This window comes from Vombatus ursinus, unplaced genomic scaffold (genome assembly GCF_900497805.2).
Source record: "Vombatus ursinus unplaced genomic scaffold, bare-nosed wombat genome assembly UNPS02014807.1, whole genome shotgun sequence".
NCBI lineage: Eukaryota > Metazoa > Chordata > Mammalia > Diprotodontia > Vombatidae > Vombatus > Vombatus ursinus.
Window position 1 is genome coordinate 967,519 of NW_020954585.1, and position 19,442 is coordinate 986,960.

Sequence of the window (19,442 nt, forward strand, 5' to 3'; positions counted from 1 at the left end):
GTGCTATTTTTATTCCCATTTTACAGTTGAGGAAATGGAGGCAGACAGAGATTAAGTGACTTATCCAGGGTCACATGACTAGTTAACATCTGAGACTGTATTTGAACTCAGGGCTTCCTAACTCCAGGTCCAGAACTCTATCCGCTGTGTCACCATGCAGCCAGCATAAGATTAACGAGTATATATTAGACTTTCTACCATTTGGGTTCTGGCACATTCTTCTGTAATCTTCCTGTGTGCCAGTCCATCACCTCCAGGAAGTCCATTGGATTGCTTGTTCACATTCCATCACAGCTTAGATTTAGAGCTGGATGGGACCTTAGATTCCATCTAGTCCAACCTGCCCATTGTACAGATGGGGAACTGGGTCCAAGAGTGTTGTGACTTGCCCAAGGTCACACAGGCATAGGACCATAGATGTCAAGCTAGAGGACTTTAAAGGCCACCATGTCGAACTCCTTCATTTTCCAGATGAGGAAACTGAGGACCAGAAAGAGATTAAGTGGCGTGGCCAAGTTTGCTTAATAAGGCGGTAAATAACAGAGCTTGGGATTCACCCCTGCATCTCTCCTCTGATTCCAAATCTGGTTCTCTTTTACATTGTACCAAGATGCCTCCCATCTGCAATACAATGATTCATCTTTTGGGGCATATTGCATTTTAAGCAGCCTCGTGTCATTTGTTCTGGGCTGAGTTTCTGTTCCCAAGAGTTTCTAGGATCCTTAAAGAAGGGAGAGTTTCTGTGCCTGGACAGCCACTGAGGTCTGTTCTGTGCACCCAGGGCTGTGCCCTGAATGTTGTCAGATTGCCTTGAACTTTAACTAACCTGGCCTGGCCCCTCCCCTAGGGGGTTGGGTTTTTCCCTACACTCTGGCAGGTGGAGAAGTGGAGTGATCTGGAGGTTCCGTGATGTGCCTCGGGCCAGGTAGTTGATTCAGAGCCAGGTTTAGGCTGAATGCCAGGCTTCTCACTTCCTGAATCACTTGCCTGGGCATTCTCTCTCTTTCCCAGGACCCGGTGAACCTTGTAAGGCTCAGACTGCCTGCCTGAGTAGTGTGACAGCATATTCTATTGTATTCTCCTAGAGGTGGGACTATGAAGGGGTTTGGTTTGAAACTCAGAGGCCATCATTTTACAGATGAGAAAACTGAGGCCCACGGAGATTTAGTGACTTGCCCAAAATTAACATAAGTAGTGATTTGATTCTAGGTTTTCTGACTCCAGAACCATTATTCTTACTGAGCTGGGTTCAAGTCCTCCTACTTATGGTATGTGCTCATTGTGTGGCCCTTGGACATTCCATGGGTCCTTTCAATGCCCCCAGATAACTTTCTAAGATTGTAAATGAAAGAGGAATTCGTGGGAGCCTAGATCTGCCGCTGGAAGGGGCCCCAGAGGTCTTCTAGTCCAATCCCCCTCATTTTATAGATAAGGAAACCAAGATCCAGAGAGGTTCAGTGATAAAGTCACAGTTAATAAATACCAGAAGTGGGATTTGAACCTGTCTTGAGAGAGAGAGAGAGAGCACACCTTCTATGTGCTAGGTACTGTACTAAGTGCTTTTTCTAAATATTATGGAGCACAGGGCTTGGAATCAGGAAGACTCCTCTTCATAAGTTCAAATCCAGTCTCAAACACTTACTAGCTGTGTGACTCTGGGCAAGCCTGTTTGCTTCAGTTTCTCATCTGTAAAATGAGCTAGAGAAAGAAATGGCAAACCCCTCCAATATCTTTGCCAAGAAAACTCCAAGATGGGGTCACAAGGGAAGCAACTAAACCACCAAAACAAAACTCTCACTTGATCCTCACAACAACCCCGGGAGGTAGGTGTTATTATTATCCCTATTGTACAGTTTAGGAAACTGAAGCAGAGGTTAATGACTTGCCCAGGGTCACACAGCTAGGAAATATCTGAAGCCAAATTTGACCTCAGATCTTTCTGACTCCAGACCTAGGGTTCTACCTACCGTGACACCTGCCTGCCTAATCAAGGGGCAGGACTGACTTTCAGGTTGGAACGGGTAATAAGAAATAGCAGCAACCCCATCTGTACCATCTTGCGTCTAATTCTGTCTCCCCACTACTGGGCCTCTAGAAATCTGGCCAGGTGTACTGCAAGGACAAGTGATGTCACAGGTTATCTACACCTACTTCTTAATTGGACCGATTAGGAAATTGGGGCCCAGAGAGATTAGGTGAATTACCCCAGATCACATAGCTATCAAGTGGCAAAGCCAAGATTGAAACCTAGATTCTCCGATTGCCCCGAGCCACCTATGCTGGTCCCCAAATTACTTTGTCTAAGGCAGGTCAATTTGGAGAGGGAAAATGAGGGGAGTGTGACACTCTGTTGGAAAACAGAAATAACCCAGTGATTGGGAGAAATGGTGAACTTCATTTCTTTTTCATTCTTTGTATTTGTATCACCAGTGCCTAGCATACCGCCTGACAATAATAAGTGTTCAATATAGACTTGTTGTGTGAAGAGAAAAGGAAGGAAATAAGCATTTATTAAGTGCTTGCTATGTGCCAGGCACTGTGCTAAATGTTTTACAGATGTCTCATTTGATCCTCACAACAATCCTAGGAGGTAGGTGCTATTATTATCCTCATTTAAGGAAACTGAGTCAGACAAAGGTTAAGTGACTTGCCTAGCATCATGCAGCTTGTAAGTGTCTGAGTTTGTGATTGATTTATCTTCAGTACTGCACGAGGTACCTGGGTGTGTGCCTGTGAGTAGAACCTGGGTGTGGGGGGCTCCAAAAGATATAGAAAATCACAGACCCCAGCTCAAATTGCTTACTGACATACAGGAGAGAGAGTCAGAGGGCCCAAACAAATCCTGAAGGGTGGAGGAATAAGATGTGCAGAAATATAGCATGCATGGGAAATGAATTAGTGTGGGGTAAGATTTAGTCAGGGAAGGCTTCTTGGAGGAGGTGGGCTGGACCAGGAAGGAAGTGAGTGATGTGTCCTGGCAGAGAACAATTGGGAGGCATATCCCAGGAAGGAGAAAGAATGTGAGCAAAGGTACAAAGGCATGAATGAACAAGGCAGCTGAAGTGGGGCAGTAAGATCAGCTTTGCTGACTAGATTACAAGGTGAAGTGGGATAAACACTAGAGAGGGCTGGTTTGCTGTCTTGGGTGCCAATCACACAAGTTTAGTTTTTGTTGGGGGGACATATGCCAAAATTAGACCGTAAACTCCACAAAGCAGGGATTGTGTCTTCTCTTAACTTTGTATCTCCCTCAGCACCTAACTAAAAAATGTTTGTTGAATTGAATTTGGCTAGATGGTGAAATGGATAGAGTGCCAGACCTGGAGTCAGGAAGACCTGAGTTCAAATCTAGCCTCAGACACTTACTAGCTATATGACCCTGGGCAAGTCACTTAACCTTGTTTGCCTCAGTTTCCTCATCTGTAAAATGAGCTGGAGAAGGAAATGGCAAACCATTTCAGTATCTCTGACAAGAAAACCCCAAATGGGGTCATGAAGAGTCAGACACAACTGAAAAATCACTCAGCAACAACAGAAAAATTTGAACTAGCATCTGGTGGGGAATCACATGTTGGTTTCACCTTGTTCTGTCAGGGTCAGTGTGGAAAAAGCATTTATTGGCTCTCAAGTGGCGGGGAGGGCTAGATTCAGATTTCTTTTCTGACCATTACTGTGTGTATAGATGGGGATAGGGACTGGGCTTATGATTTCATTGGTTTGGAAAACTTGAGGTCTAGGAAACACCCTTTACCAATGAAAGTTGGCTTCTCTGCAGCTCAGTCTTATGTTTTTTTTTGTTTTTTTTTGTTTGTTTGTTTTTAGGCAACTGGGGCTAAGTGACTTGCCCAGGGTGACACAGCTAGTAAATGTGAAGTGTGTGGTCTGACAGCTCAGTCTTATGGAGGGGCCTGGAGCAGAGGTGTCAAACGTACCAGCAACACTCTTCAGTGTTGCCAGGAACCAGATTAAAGCATAATTAGGAAATATTTAACAAAATAAATAAAAATACAGTAGAACAGAGATTATGTTAATATATGGGTTTTTTTTTTTTTTGCAAGTCAATATGTAGCCAGAAGGAATCTTTAATGAGGTTTTGTTGTTGTTCAATAGTGTTAGACTCTTCCGACAGGATCATAGTGTGCCAGGCCATTCTGTCCTCCACTGTCTCCTGAAGTCTGTCCAAGCTGATGTTCGTTGCTTCCAGGCCATTATCTATGCATCTCAGCCTCTGCCATCCCCTTTTTTTGCCTTCAATCTTTCCGGGCATCAAAGTCTTTTCCAATGAATCCCATCAGTATTTAAGCTTCAGCTTCAGTATTTGTCTTTCCAATGGATAGTCAGAGTTAATTTCTGTAAGTATTGATTGATTTGATCTCCTTGCCGTCCAAGGGACTCTCGAAAAGTCTTCTCCAGCACCACAATTCTGAAGCCTGTATTCTGCAGCGCTCAGCTTTCCTGATGGTCCCACTCTCACACCCATACACTGCTACTGGACAAACCATAGTTTTGACCATACAGACCTTTGTCCATGACAGATATGCAAAATTTGGTGGCCCCCAGTTTCTATTTAAGTTTGATGCCATTGGGTCATGGAAAACTTAATTGACTTGCCCAGGGTCAGACATCTAGAATGTGTCAGTCAGAACTTGTCTTCCTGGCTTTGAGGCCCACCTCTCCATCTTCTCGATTTACACTTTACTGCTGTTCTTGGCGTGAGGCTTCATTTCCAGACCCCAAGCATGTTCAATGACTGTCCCTAGATTTTTCCAGGGACTGTCTCCTTTCTAATGTCTGCCTTCCACTTCCCTGGTTTCCTTCAAGTCTCAGCTAAAATCCCGCCCTCTGCAAGAAGTCTTTCCCAGTCTTCTTTAACCTTAGTGCCCTCCCTCCAAGATTACTCCCAGTTTTTTCTGTCTGTATCTTGTTTGTGCATAGTTGCCTGCGTGTTGTCTGAGTCCTTTGAGAGAGGGACTGGTTTTTGCCTTTTTTTTTTATCCCCTGTACTTGGCACAGTACCTCGAACATAGTAGGCACTTAATAAAATGATAGTTCACTGACTGAATGCCTTGTCACTCTGTGTAACTGTAGTCAAATCACCCAGTTTCTCTGAGCTTCAGTTTTCTCACCTGTAAAATCAAGGGATGGATTAAAAAAAAATCAAAAATTAAAAAAAAAATCGAAGATGACCTTTGTTTTCCCTTCCAGTTTTAGATTCTCTAAAGATCTCTAAGTTGGATCTCTAAGGTTCTTTCCAACTCTAAATTCTATGATTTTATAGGTTTCTGAAGGATAGGAAGCTACATGGCTCAGTGGATAGAGTGCCAGGCCTGGAGTTAGGAAGATCTGAATTCAAATTTGGCCTCAGACACTTACTGGCTGTGTGGGCAAGTCACTTCACCCTCTTGTCCTCAGTTTCCTCATCTGTAAAATGATCTAGAGAAGGAAATGGCAAACTGCTCCAGTATCTTTGCCAAGAAAACCTCTGAACAACAAACAAACAACAGTAGGGCCTTGGACAAGTCACACTCTAGATACTTTCTCAGGACTTTCTTTAAATCAAGAATTCTTAACTTTTTTGTTGCTGTTCATTGAATTCCTTGGGCAGTCCCACGAAACTTGTGGACTCCTCAGAATAGTGTTTTTTAATAGTATTTTATTTTTTCCACTTATGTATGAAGACAATTTTTAACATTCTGTTTTTAAAAATTTTGTGTTCCAAATTTTTTTCCTTCCCCTCCCTAAAATGTTGAGCAATTTGATATAGGTTATACATGTGCAGTCATATAAAACATTTTCATATTAGTCATTTGAAAGAAGAAACAGACCAAAAGGGAAAAAACACACAAAAAATAATAAAGTGATAATAGTATGCTTTGATCTACATTCAGACTCCATCATTTCTTTCTCTGGGTGTGCATAGCATTTTCCATCATGAGTCCTTTGGAACTGTCTTGGATATTATTGAGAAGAGCTAAGTTTATCATAATTGACTGTTGTATAATGTTGCTATTACTGTGTACAATGTTCTCCTGGTTCTGCTCACTTCATTTTGCATCAGTTCAGAAGAATATTTTGAAATGCATAAAATAAAATGCAAAGAAAATTATATTCAAATACAGTTATCTGTCTGTCTGTCTATCTATCTATCTAGCTATCTATGTTAAAAGAGAAGTTCAGGTACTCAGTTCCCTGCCTAGAATAAGATTGGAGTAGATAGATTTCTGAGTATTCATTGAACTTTAAATTTTGTGAACTCAGGGGTCTGGAGTATTACACCATGTCTGAGAGAGTCATATGGAGGGCCATTTTCAAAGAAGGGATTAAGGTCCTTGAGGTCAGGGACAATAGTTTGGGGTTTTTTTCCCCATTTTTTTTATTATGAACTTGAAAATCATTCATAAATGAGAGCTTTTTCATATACAAAGAGGGCCTGGAAAAGTTAACATATGATCAGGATTTATTGTGCTTTATAACACTTAACACTTTGCTCTGTGCAAAGGATCTATGATTTCTCTCAATTTAGGGAACTCCCTTGGGCAATACTGATAACGGCCTTTTGTGATGTCTTAGATAATTCTCTCAAAGTTGCCTAAGGCACACAGAGATTAAAAGACTTTCTCAAGGTCACAGTGTTGAACTTGAACCTAGGTCTTTCTAACTCCAAGCACTCTATCTACTACCCCCATGCTGCTTCCAGGCTTCACACATGGCAAGCATTTAATAAGGGTTGGATTGGATTGAATTACCTCTGGCGGATGCAGAGTGGGTCTGGGATTTTCTGAAAGTGAGAGTGTTGGAGGCATCTAAGACCTTCCCTGAAAGAAACCCAGCCTTCAGTGGGGGAGGAGACTGAGGACATAGTCCACTGGGACTTAGCCCTGGGGCTCAGCCAAAGTTGCCAGGAGTCTCACTCTTTGCCTCTTCCTGGTCCTCAGATTCTGGGCAGAAGTCCAGTGAAGTTTTGATTTGGGTAATATTTTGGTGTTCTTGTTCTAAAGCTTAAGAAAGTACACTATATTGATTTGAATCCAGGTCAAACTGGTTTGTTTACTGGATGATCTTCAGAAAAACTTTAGTTTGGTCTGCATCTCAGCAAAAGTCAGAGCTTTAGAGGTCATCTAGCCCAGCTATGTGGTGCAGCGGATAGAGGGCTGGGCTTGGAATCAGGAAGACTCATCTCCCTGAGTTCAAATCCGGCCTCAGACACTTACTATCTGTGTGATCCTGGACAAGTCGCTTAACTTTGTTTGCCTCAGTTTCCTCATCTGTAAAATGGACTGGAGAAGGAAATGGCAAACCACTCCAGTATCTTTGCCAAGAAAACCCCAAATGGGGTCATAAAGAGTAGAACTCAATTGAAAAATGACTGAACAATAACAACAGCTGAGCTCCCTCATTTTATAGATGAGAAAGCTGAAATTCCAGATAGATTAGGTGACTTGACCTATCAGCTCACACCTGCAGTAGGCTGCTGGTTGGCCTTCCTGCCTCAAGGCTCTGTACTCCTGTCCATCCTCCACTCAGCTGTCAGAGTGATCTTCCTAAAGCACTGGTCTGACCATGCATGTCACTCCCCTTACTCAGTAAACTCCAATGGCTCCCTGTCACCTCCAGGATTAATATAAAGTCCTCTCTTTGGCTTTTAGAGCCCTTTGGAACCTGGTTCCCTCCCCTCACACCCTCCATGCCCATTTTTTAAGTTTTCTTATACCTCCCTCCTCTCCAGGTTCTCTTCACTGGCTTCTCTCTTCTCACCTCCCTTAGCTGCCCTGACTTCCTTCATGTCTCACCTAAAAATCATACCTTCTGCAAGAAGCCTGGGGTGGGGGGTGGAGGGCTTTATGGTATTTCCCTCTGGGATCATCTGTAATGTGTCTTGGATGTGTGTTCTTTGTTGAGAGTTGTTTGCATGTTATCTCCTCCTTGGGGGCAGCTAGGTGGTGCAGTGATAGAGGACTAGGCCTGGAGTCAGGAAGACCTGAGTTCAAATCCAGCCTTAGATACTTACTAGTTGTGTGACCCTGGGCAAGTCTCTTCACCCTGTTTACCTCAGTTTCCTCATCTGTAAAATGAGCTACGGAAGGAAATGGCAAACCACTCTAGTATCTTTGCCAAGAAAACCCCAAATGGGGTCACAGAGATTGGGACTCAGCTGAAATGACTCAACAGTGACAAATATCTCCTCCTTCTTTAGCTCCTTGATGGCAGTAATTGTATTTTTGCCTTTCTTTGTATTCCCAGCACTTAGCACAGTGCCTTGGCACATAGTAGGTGCTTAATAAATGCTTGTTGACTTGACTTAGCCAAGTTCACACATGGAGCTAGTGGCAGAGGGAGGTTTTGAATCCAGTTCTTCTGACTGTAAATCTAGTGATATTTCCATTGATTGATTCCTTGTGCCCCACTTTATTTGGTTTTATTAGGGTTAAAAAAATTAGTCAACTGCATTTGTTAGGCACTCAATACATGCCAGGCACTATGGCGAGTGCTGGGAATACCAAGAAAGGTAAAAAAAAAATAAATTTTCCTCTTGTCAAGGAGCTCACTATCTAATAGCGGATACAACATATAACTATGTACATGCAAGATATATACAAAATTGTTGTTCAGTTGTGTCCAAGTTTTTGGGATCCCATTTGGGTTTTCTTGGCGAAGATACTGGAGTAGTTTGCCATTTTCTTCAGTTCATTTTACAGATGAAGAAACTGAGCTAAACAAGGTGAAGTGACTTGACCAGGGTCAAATAACTAGGAAGTGTCTGAGGCTGGATTTGAACTCAGGAAGATAAGACTAACTCCAGAGCTGGTTGGTGTTCTATCCACTGAGTCACCTAGCCGCCCCTATATTCCCTGGTTTTGTTGTTGTTCAGTCATTCTGAGTCATGTCCAACTCTGCATGACCCCATTTGGGGTTTTCTTGGAAGAGATACTGGAATGGTTTGCCGTTTCCTTCTCCATCTTATTTTACAGATGAGGAAACTGAGGCAAACAGGGTTAAGTGATTTGCCCAGGGTCACACAGCTCGTAAGCACCTGAGTCTCGATGTGAACTCAGATCTTCCTGACTCCAGGCCTGGCACTCTATCCACTGTACCACCTAGCTGCCCTTACATACAAAATAAATAGAAGCTAATGTCAGAGGGAAGACACCAGGTAGGGAGGGACCAGGAAAGGCTCCTGACAGAATGCAGGATTTCAGTTGCCTCTTGTAGGAAGCCCAGGAAAGCTGAGAAGTGGGTGAGAAGAGAAAGTGTCCAGGCATGGGGTTCAGCCAGTACAGCTCAGTCAGGAGATAGGAGTGAGGGTTATGGGTCAAGCAGCTACAGGTAGGACAGTACAGCTGTGTGGAACTGGCCAGTAAACATTTATTAAGCACTTACTATGTGCCAGGCACTGTGCTAAGTGCTAGGAATACAAAAAGAAGAAAAAGACAGTTCCTGCCCTCAAGGAGCTTACAAATTAAAGGGGGAGACAACATGCAAATAAATATGTACAAACAAGCTTTTTGCAGAATAAATAGGAGATAATTAATAAAGTCAAGGCACTAAAATTGAAAACGATTGAGGAAGGCTTCTTGTAGAAAACAGAATTTTAGCTAGGGCTTGAAGGAAGCCAGGGAAGCTAGTGGGTGGGAATGAGGCAGGAGAGCATTTCAGCTATGAAGGACAGGCAGTGAAAATGCCCAGAGGGGATAAAGATTAGGAAGCAGGGAAGGAGCCACCATAAGAACTTTAAATGCCAAACAGAGGACTTTATATCTGATCCTGGAAGTAATTGTTCCTGGAGTTTATTGAGTATGCACATATGGGGTTGGGGAGGAAGGGGTGGCATGGTCAGACCTACAGTTCAGGAAAATTGCTTTTGGCAAAGGTCGAATTCAAGTGGGGAGAGACTTGAGGCAGGGAGGTCAATTAGAAGGCTTGTTCAGTTTGAGGTTTTTGGTTCAAGTTTTTAAGGACCTGAAGTCCTGGGTCTGGGACTGTCCAGCTGTGGGGCTTGTAGCTGTATCCCCTGGCTGCAGTTAGGGTCCTAGGGAGCATGGTCAGTCTTGAGAAAAGGGGAGGAGAAAAAGTAGTGGAAAGAATCCTAATCCTAGGTTTAAAATCAGAAGACATGGGTTCAAATCCTCACTCAGCCATTACTTGGCTATAGGTAAATTGATTAACCTCTCTGAGCCTCAATTTCCCCTTCTGTAAAGTGAGCTGAGGTTGGGCCACTTTATTAATGCTGAGGTTGCTTCTGTATGTCTATATTCTATGAGCCTATAATCACCACTTCTAAGCCTTGGAAAGTACTTCAGATGTGGTCTAGTCCAGCGCTTCTTAAATTGTGGGTCGCAACCCCATTTGGGGTCTCAAAAAATTTGGCAATAGTAAAAGGTTTCTGAAGGCACAGTGACCAAAAATTAATTAAAAAAAAATCTAACACGTAATAAATTTGAGTTGTTTCTGGCAGCGCTTACCTGTGTTGTAACTTCACTGCAGCCTTGATTCTGAGCACACAGCTTACGCACTTTGCACTGCGCTTGCCGCCACACCATACAACACCAACGAGCGCTGGGGTCACAAGTGGAAAAAGCGTAAGAAGCCGTGGTCTAGTCTAACCTCATTCTAGTGTAGGAAACTCATCTCTATTATCCCTGACAGATGGGCTACAATCTCTGCCTGAATACCTCCAGTGAAGAGGCACCATGATATAGTGGGAGAAATAATGGTTTTGAAGTCAGGGAACTTGGATTCAAATCCTGGATCTACCATTTACTACTTGTGTGGCCTTGGGCAAGTTTCTTTTTTTTTTTTTTTTTTGGTTAGGCAATGGGGTTAAGTGATTTGCCCAGAGTCACACAGCTAGGAAGTATTTATTATGTGTCTGAGGCTGGATTTGAACTCAGGTCCTCCTGAATCTAGGGCTGGTGCTCTATCCACTATACCACCTAGCTGCCCCCTGTGCAAGTTTCTTCATCTATGAAGTGTAGACTAAATGACCTCCAAGGTTCTTTCCAACCATCAAGCTCTGATCCTATGAAGTGGCCCCTTCCTGTTGAGCAGCTCTTAATAGTTAGAAGGCTCTCATCTAGAGTGAGCCAAAATCTGCCTTCTTCTGACCGCCGCCCATTGGTTCTAGCCCTTCCCTCTTGACCCACATGGATCAACTCTGGTGCTTCTTCCATTAGACAGGGCTTCAGATATTGTTAGACATGGGTGGGTTTGTTCCAAGAAGCTTGAAATGCCTGTTGTGAGGAAGGGACAGTGAAAAGTGAAAGATAATCCTGGTTCCTCTTTTTGATATTTGATTTTCCACTTTCTGGGCAGAGACATCTCTGGAGTATTGCCATCTGGACTGTCCCTTCCACCTTCTCCCTTCCTCTTATTGAGGAAATGTGGTATAATGGATAGAGTGCCAAACTCAGAGTCTGGAAGACCTGGGATCAGATTCTGTCTCTGATAGCAGATAGCATCTAAAATAGCTAGTTAGAGATAGAGACAGAGAAAGACACATACAGAGACAGAAAGAAGGAAAGATGATAGAAGAGGAAAGGAGAGAAAGAAGAGTGGGGAGGGGAGAGAGAGAATGCCCATTAGCATTTATTAAGCACCTATGAGCTTCATTTTCCTTACCTGGGAAATGAGAAGAGTAATATTCCCCCTGCCCATCTCATGGTACTGTTATAAGTAAAGTGCCAGCTCTATAAATGTGAGTTGTTAATACCTTCTTCCCCTGCTTCTGTTCTTTTCTCTTTCTCAAATCCAGGAGAAGCGTGAGTCAAACAACTAGTATTTGCTAAGCTCCTACTCTGTGCCGGGCATTCTACTGGGATCCAGGAATATAAATACAGAAGTGAGGCTGTGGCGTGGCTGGGCTTGGGGGTTTTAGTGGAGAGTCATTGTTAGTTCTCATTTTCCCCCTCACCCCAAGATTTGCTCAGATGGAGCTGTCCTGATAGCTCCGGGGAGGGAACCTCTCTCCAAGTTCAACATGGATCAGGTGTGGCTGGCCCGTCATTTCCTCCTTCACCAGACCCTCGCTTCCCATAATTCCTGGGTGCTGATTGCAGCCCAAACCATCCATTAAATATGTATAAAGAAAGTGAGAACAGTCTCTTGACTCCTCATAAATAATGACTACTCTGTGTAGTGTAAATGTTTAGCATAATGACTAGAACAGAATAAACAAATTATGACCTTTCTGTTAGAGGATTGCATGGGGAACGTGCTAAGTGCGAGAGACAGAGCTCCAAGACATTGCCTGTCTGGGGAGGGACATGCTGCTCAGTAGATAACTTATTCTTACTCTTTTATTCTCTGTTCTAGGGTCTGTTTTCTTTTGGGGCCACCGTTGCCAATTTTTTTTAACAAAGGGGTGCAGATAGAACCTTTCCAGAGGTTACAGGGGGAAAAGAATGAAATTGTTTGCTCATTGTCTCCCCCCATGAGAATGTGGAGCCTTGTTTTTGCCTTTCTTTGTATTTCCAGTCAAGTCAAGTAAACAAGCATTTATTTAGTCCTTACTATATACCAGGCTTGAAGCTAGATGGCACAGTGGATAGAGTGTCAGGCCTGAAGTCAGGAAACCTCATCTTCCTGAGTTCGGATCTGGCCTCAGACACTTACTAGCTGTGTGACCCTGGGCAAGTCACTTAATTCTGTTTACCTCAGTTTCCTCATCTTTTAAATGAACTGGAGAAGGAAATGGCAAACCACTCTAGTATCTTGCCAAGAAAACCCCAGATGGGATCAGTCGCATAGAGTCAAGCACCACTGAAAAACAACTGAAATATTCCAGACACTGTGCTAATCACTGAGGATACAAAGAAGGTAAAAAAAACATAGTTTCTGTCCTCAAGGAGCTTACATTGTAATGAATGAGACAGTTCTTATCAGTTCTTTCTCTGGATGCAGATAGCATCTTCCTTCATATGTCCTTTGTAGTTAATTTGAGTACTTATGATGGTCAAAAAGACTTAGTCTCTTAAAGTTGTTTTTAAAACAATATTGCTGTTACTGTATACAATGTTCTTCTGGTTCTGCTCGTTTCCCTCTTCATTATTTCATGCAAATCTATCCATGGTTTGTTTGTTTGTTTGTTTGTTTTATAATCAAGTTTATCGTTTCTTATAGCACAGTAGTATACCATCACTATCATGTACCAGAACTTTTAAGGCCTTCCACCCAGCCCCATTCTAACTCTGTCTTTTACTACTCTTCAGTATTGATTTTTAACACCTGTGTGACCTTGGGCCCCCTGGTCTGTTTCTTCTTCTCTAAGATAAGGGGTCTATATTAGATAACCTCTGAGGTTCCTCCTAGAGCTATGAACCTATGAAAATTTGCTTTCTGTCTTCTTCTTAAGGCTGATTTTCTTACTGTTCCAAGTTAGGTGACATGTATTCATAGGGTCATAGGGTCCTCCTGTGTTTTTGTTCATCCTGAGGTCCCGCCTGCCTCACTTTGAGTGCTGTCTGCTTGTGCCACCGGTTCCAAATTGTAGAATGGAAAAGAATTGGAAAGGATTGAAGACACGGTCTGGTTCAACCCCTAGCCAAACCAGAAGCCACTAGGTAACTTGCCAGGCAAGGGATTATCTCACTGGAGCAAGAATCTCTTTTATGACGAACCTAAGCATGAGACTGTGTGTTTCATTTTTCTATAACCTACAGAACCCAGAGTCCAGGGCTGGGCATGTACTAGAGGACCATTAAAGATTTGTTCATTTGACCTATGGGCCTCATTTAACGCTTGTGAGTGGAATATGTTGTGATTGTGGTTACTGAGTGATATGGGCATGTGAGAACATGAGGGAATACAGAATTTAGGAGTTGTGTTCACTTTTTACAGTAGCCTCTGATATGGGTCTGAGTCATTAGGGGCTGGGGCCCTTGAGGGTAGATTTTGGACAGAGGATAAACTCAAAATGGTTTGAAATGATTTGCCTGGGAGGAAAAATGTTTGAGTCAAAATGGGTAGAAATGAAAAGTTTCCTTCCATTGCTTACCTGGTCTGGTCGGTGGGGAAGATGGGCAATTTCCTGTTTGTGGACGCGCTGACCTGAGGCCAGATATTCTGTGAATGATCCTAATACAAATGGCCTTTTTCAGCCTCAGCAAAGAGAGAGGTCACAGGAATGTAGGCATACTTAGCTTTAAACAAGTCTCGCATATGGAAAACCTTTAAACAAACCTCATATATGGAAATCCTTATTTATACAAAAATAAGGATTTGGCAGCAGTGGTTATTTGTCTCAAAAGATTTTTTACAAAAATATTTATAATAGGCAAATCACTTAACCTTTTTGGGCTTCCTTCAGTTTATTCATCTAGATGCAGATAGAACACTGGATCTGGAGTCAGGAAGACTTGAGTTCAAATCCAGCTTCAGAACACTCACTAGCTGTGTGAAACTGAGCTAGTAATTCACCCTCTATCTGCCTCAGTTATCTTATCTGTAAAATGGAGATGATAACAGCACTTAGCTTCTAGGGTGGTTGTGAGGATGAAATAATATTTGTAAGATACTTTGCAAACCTTAAAGTGCTATATAAATGCTATTATTTTCATAATCTGTAAGCTCTAAGAGGGTAGGTTTTAGCCTCCGAGGTCTCATTCCAATTCTGAATCTATGATCCTATAATCCTTATAGTCATCATTTTCTCTATTTCATGCCAAGGATGAACACCTGTATTTATTCCAAATGTGAATTCAGGGAATGATGGCTAGCTTTATAAAAGGATTATTGATTTTACAAAAGAATTCACAATAGAATTCCTTTAAATCATCAGCTTCCCTTTTGCATTTGAAATATGATTCACTTAAAGTTTTGAGTTATGGGCAACGTTTTCAGCAATATTTTTAAATGATTTATTATAAACTTAAGAGTAAACATCGATGTAACCGACTAAATGTGCGTTGCAACTATTGTGTTGAAATAGGTGAATCTCAGCACATAAAATTCAGTCATAATTTTTCAGTCATCCCCTCTATTCTATTTCTTGGTTCATTGATTCATTCCCCTGGTTAGAGTTGGTATATGTACTTTTACTTTGGTTCTGCCTTTTTTTCTTTGCATCATTTCATGAGTCTTCCCAGATTTCTTTGGATTCCTCATTCTCATCCATCTTAATGACATTTTAGCATCCTATTGCGTTGCTATTGTTGTCATTCAGTTATTTTTCAGTCTTATCCCATTCTTCATGACCCCATTTGGGGTTTTCTTGGCAAAGATACTGGAGTGGTTTGCCATTTCCTTCTCCAGTTCATTTTACAGATGAGGAAACTGAGGCAAACAGGGTGAAGAGACTTGCCCAGGGTCACATAACTAGTAAATGTTTGAGGCTGAATTTGAACTCAGGAAAATGAGTCCTCTTGACTCTAGGCCTGGCGCTCTGTGCACTATGGCGCCGCCTAGCTGCCCCAACTTGCATTAATGTGGTACAATTTGTAACTCCCCTCACTGTTGGACTTTTACAGTTCTTCTACCTTGGTTGTTTTTACAGTTGCAAATAATATCAAACAAATAATTACTGCAAAAAATCGGGATCTGTCTTTAATAATTATTGAATTTACATCAATGAGATCATAGGATCTTAGATCTACACTGTGTTCCAGTTCTCCTTCCTCATTTTACAAATGAGCAAACTGAAGCTTAGGGAAGTTGTCCCTCATCCAAGGTCTCACAGCTAGTTAGTGTCAAGGTCAGGACTAAAAAAGCCAGGTCTGCTGACTATTAGTGTCATTCTCTTTTCAGTGTGCTCATACTTTTCTTTGTTTCCATACCGATTGGTGACTAGTTGTAGGTGGGTCAGTGGACAGAATTAACCTATCTGCCTCAGTTTCCTTATGTGTAAAATGAAGATAATAATAGCAACTGCCTTCCAGCATTGTTGTGAGGTTAGAATAAGATAATATTTGTAAAAATAATACTTGTAAATAAAGGTAATGTTGGTAAATTTTAAAATGCTATATAAAGACTAGCTATCATCATCATCATCATTACTCTTATTATTATTATTTGCTTCTTAGATCCTGACTGGGCCTCCTATACCCTTGGAGTATTCATTTGCCTGAGCTGCTCAGGAATACATCGCAACGTCCCCAATGTCAGCAAAGTGAAGTCAGTCCGTTTGGATGCTTGGGATGAAGCACAAATAGAGGTATGGGGTCTGCTTTCTTGGCTGAGTCCTTGCTGGGAGGGGTCTGGGTGGCAGACTGATACCAGGTCGCAGGGATCTTTTTGGAGTTGAAGCAGGGTCAGAGAGGACATCTAAGTTTGCTTAACTCCAGTATGACCAAAACTCTACATTGTCTGGGGCTACTTGGGGCATGCTGTTTCCCGTGCACAGCATTCTGGTGTCTTCCGCATCTGTGCTCATGCCTGAAATGCTCCTCTATCTCATGTCTGCTTCTTTGTACCCCCAGTTCCCTTCACAGCTCACTTCAAGGGCCCCTTATTGAGGTTTTCCTGAGTACTGCCCATCTCATGACAGAGAAATGGTGATATGCAGAATATGGAAATATGGAGGATAAGAAATGAATTTTTGACATGACCAATGGGGGAATATGTTTTACTTGACTCCCTTTTTCCCTTTCCCCTCCCTTCCTTCCCCTTCCCTTCTTTCCTCCTTTGTTCCTTTGTTTCCTCCCTCTTTTCTTCCCTTCTTTCCTCTCTCCTTTCCTCCATTCCTTCTTTCTTGCCTTCTTCCTTTCCTTCTTTCCTTCCTTCCTTCTTCCTTTTCTCCCTCCTTCCCTCCCTCCCTCCCTTTCTTCCTTCTTTTCAGTGGGTGGGAAGAGACAGAAGAGAGAAAAATAAATAATTGGTCATTGAAAAAATAATAATAAACTTTTAAAAATAAACCTTTCCTGATTTCCTCAGCTGTTAGTGCTACTCTTTCCCCACCCCCATCACTATGTTTGTGAATAATTGCTTTATTTATGCATCTGTGAACAACATCTTCCCTAGTAAAATGTAAGCTTCTTGAGGACAAATCCTGTCCCACATTTGAATTTGCGTCTCTAGCACCTAGCCTGGTGCCTGGCACACGGTAGATACTTAATGAAATACTGTTCTTATTGATTGATTTTCCTTGAGAAGACTCCAAGTAGGCGGGTGGGGAAAAGAGAGCTTCAGATATTTACAATTCCCCTTGACCCCCCTTCTTTGTGTTCACTACTGGAATCTGACCACACCAGAAAACAGTGTCCCATAGGAAACAAAACAAAACAAAAGATTCTCTTCTGTTTGAACTTTCCTTCCTGAAAAGACAGGACCTAGCAATATGTCTTTGGATTTTTAGACACCTGGTCCAGATTAATTGTGCTGGATCAAGAAGAGTTATCCAGGATCCTTCCAATAAGAACATTCCTGCTTCTCTAGGAATTAAATCCCATCCCAGTGGAGCATCTCTTAACCCCCAAACCAAGAAGTACAGAGAAGCATTTGTTTTCTAGATATTCCTAACTTCTACCAAGAAGGTCTCTAGCTTGAGTGCCCTAACTCCTTTCTGCCATGATGATTAGATAATGAGTGGCAGCCAGGGGTGTGCTACAACCAGCTGAACTGGCCCTCAGATTGTTAAATCTTCAGTCTAAGGACTTGGAAATCAGCAAATGCTGCAAACCAGGACTTTTATTGTTTTGTTGATTGGATCAGTGGTGCCAAACTCCAATAGAAATGGGTACTGCTAAGCTGCACATAAGGATCCCATTGGCTGTATGTGGACTTATAAAACCACATATTAGCATCATCTATATTTTGTTGTTAAATATTTCTCATATGCATTTTAATCTAGTTCTGCTGCGTGAGTTTGCCAGCAGGTAGGCTGAGTATTTGACACCTCTGGTCTAGACTCAAGAAAGTGGTGAAGAAAATGTCAGTGATGCAGATTAAACTGAAGAGTGTGTTATGCATCCATCTCCCCGCCCCCATCAGCCAGTTGTTATACCTTTACCAGCTTACTCCTGATACCAGTTCACAATAATCAGGTTCCTTAAGATTTACAAAGCACTATGTATTCATTATCTCATCTGATCCTCACAACAATCCTGCCATCTGGGTGCTTTTATTATCCCCGTTATCCAGATGAAAAATCTGAAGCTCAAGGAGGTTTAAGCTATTTGTCTAAGGTTTAGTGAATGGCAGAGGCAGGATTTGAACCCAGATCAAGGCAAAGTTCTTTCCAATGTACCATGCTGTAACAATTATTTGTTGAGGGCCTGCCATGTTCCAGACACAGAACAGAGCCAGGAATCATGGATTTTAGTACTAGAAAGTGAACTTTGAGATTATTTGCTTCCTTTCATCTTTCAATTAAATAAATATTTATTAACTGCCTGCTAGTGACAGTCAGCAAACATTTATTAAACACCTACTGTATGCCACACACTTTGCTAAGTGCTAGGGCTACTAAAAGGAAAAAGAAAGCTAGTTCTTTACCTCAAGGAGCTTACAATCAAATGGAGAAGTACACAATGCAGTGTACAAGGTACTATGCTAAGTACTCGGAATACGAAGTCAAAAAAGAAACACTCCCTGCCCTGTAGACAAAAACATTTTATTTTTTCATTTAACTGTACCTAAACTCAGATCTAGACCTTACATCAGGCAGAGATTTATGCCAAAGACATCTCACCCACTTAATCATTGTGGATACCATCTGGTTTTGTTCTGCTCTATAAGGGAATGAGTGGGGGAGGGTCACAGCTGGAGTCCCTGTTTGTCTCAGGACTGGCTCAACAACTAACTAGACAAGGGTGAATGTTTTGTGTGGTGTTCCGAAGGGAGAGTCTGAATTCAGTCCTCATCCAGGCCAAACCAGGTGACCTATTTTGGCAAGGACAAATGGTGGATGGATGGATGAAAAAACATTTATTCATCAATTATTATGTGCCAAGTACTATACTAAATGCTGGGGATACAAATACAAAAGCAAAGGTAGTCTCTGCCTTCAAGGAGCTTATATTCTGAGAGGGGAGACAACATTCAAAAGGAAATGGTGGCCAGGGAGAGGAACTTTGATACAGAAAAGTTGCAGAAATTGTAAGTGGGGCCATAGGGAAGTAGATTGATATACCTTATTCAGGAAGAGTGACCGAGTTGATGTGATTGTGTATGGGTCATAGTTCTAGAATGGAGGAGAAGATGGAGTCGGGGGAAAGAATACTCAAAGGAGATTGCCAGAAAATAGGGGGTGAAGGATGGTGGCTGAAGTCGTGGTCTCTTGAACATCTTGAGCATATAAATGTCCAGCTGGGTGCTGTGGAGGCTTCAGGAAGGATCTCAAGAATTCTACTTTCAGATCTTCAATGCAGAATAGAAGTATGTGGAAGCCAAGAAGCCTGGTGATTGGGGGAGATGAGGGAGGAGGGTGAGGGAGACTGGAAGCCTGGGTTTGTAATCCTGGGAACCTGTAAGCTGACTTCAAGTCAGTAGCTTGGAAGGGTTGGTGTGAGCAA

General features: G+C 42.3%; 1 protein-coding gene across 2 annotated transcripts in view; it reads left to right on the plus strand.

Moving 5' to 3' along the window:
- The window catches only part of LOC114052302 (arf-GAP with dual PH domain-containing protein 1), a 162,424-nt gene that overhangs the window by 20,402 nt on the left and 122,580 nt on the right, over positions 1–19,442 (plus strand). For both annotated transcript variants that reach the window (XM_027874850.1, XM_027874851.1), the window contains exon 2: positions 16,014–16,144. In XM_027874850.1, coding sequence (XP_027730651.1) covers positions 16,014–16,144 — 131 coding nt within the window. The remainder of the gene's footprint in view (positions 1–16,013; positions 16,145–19,442) is intronic.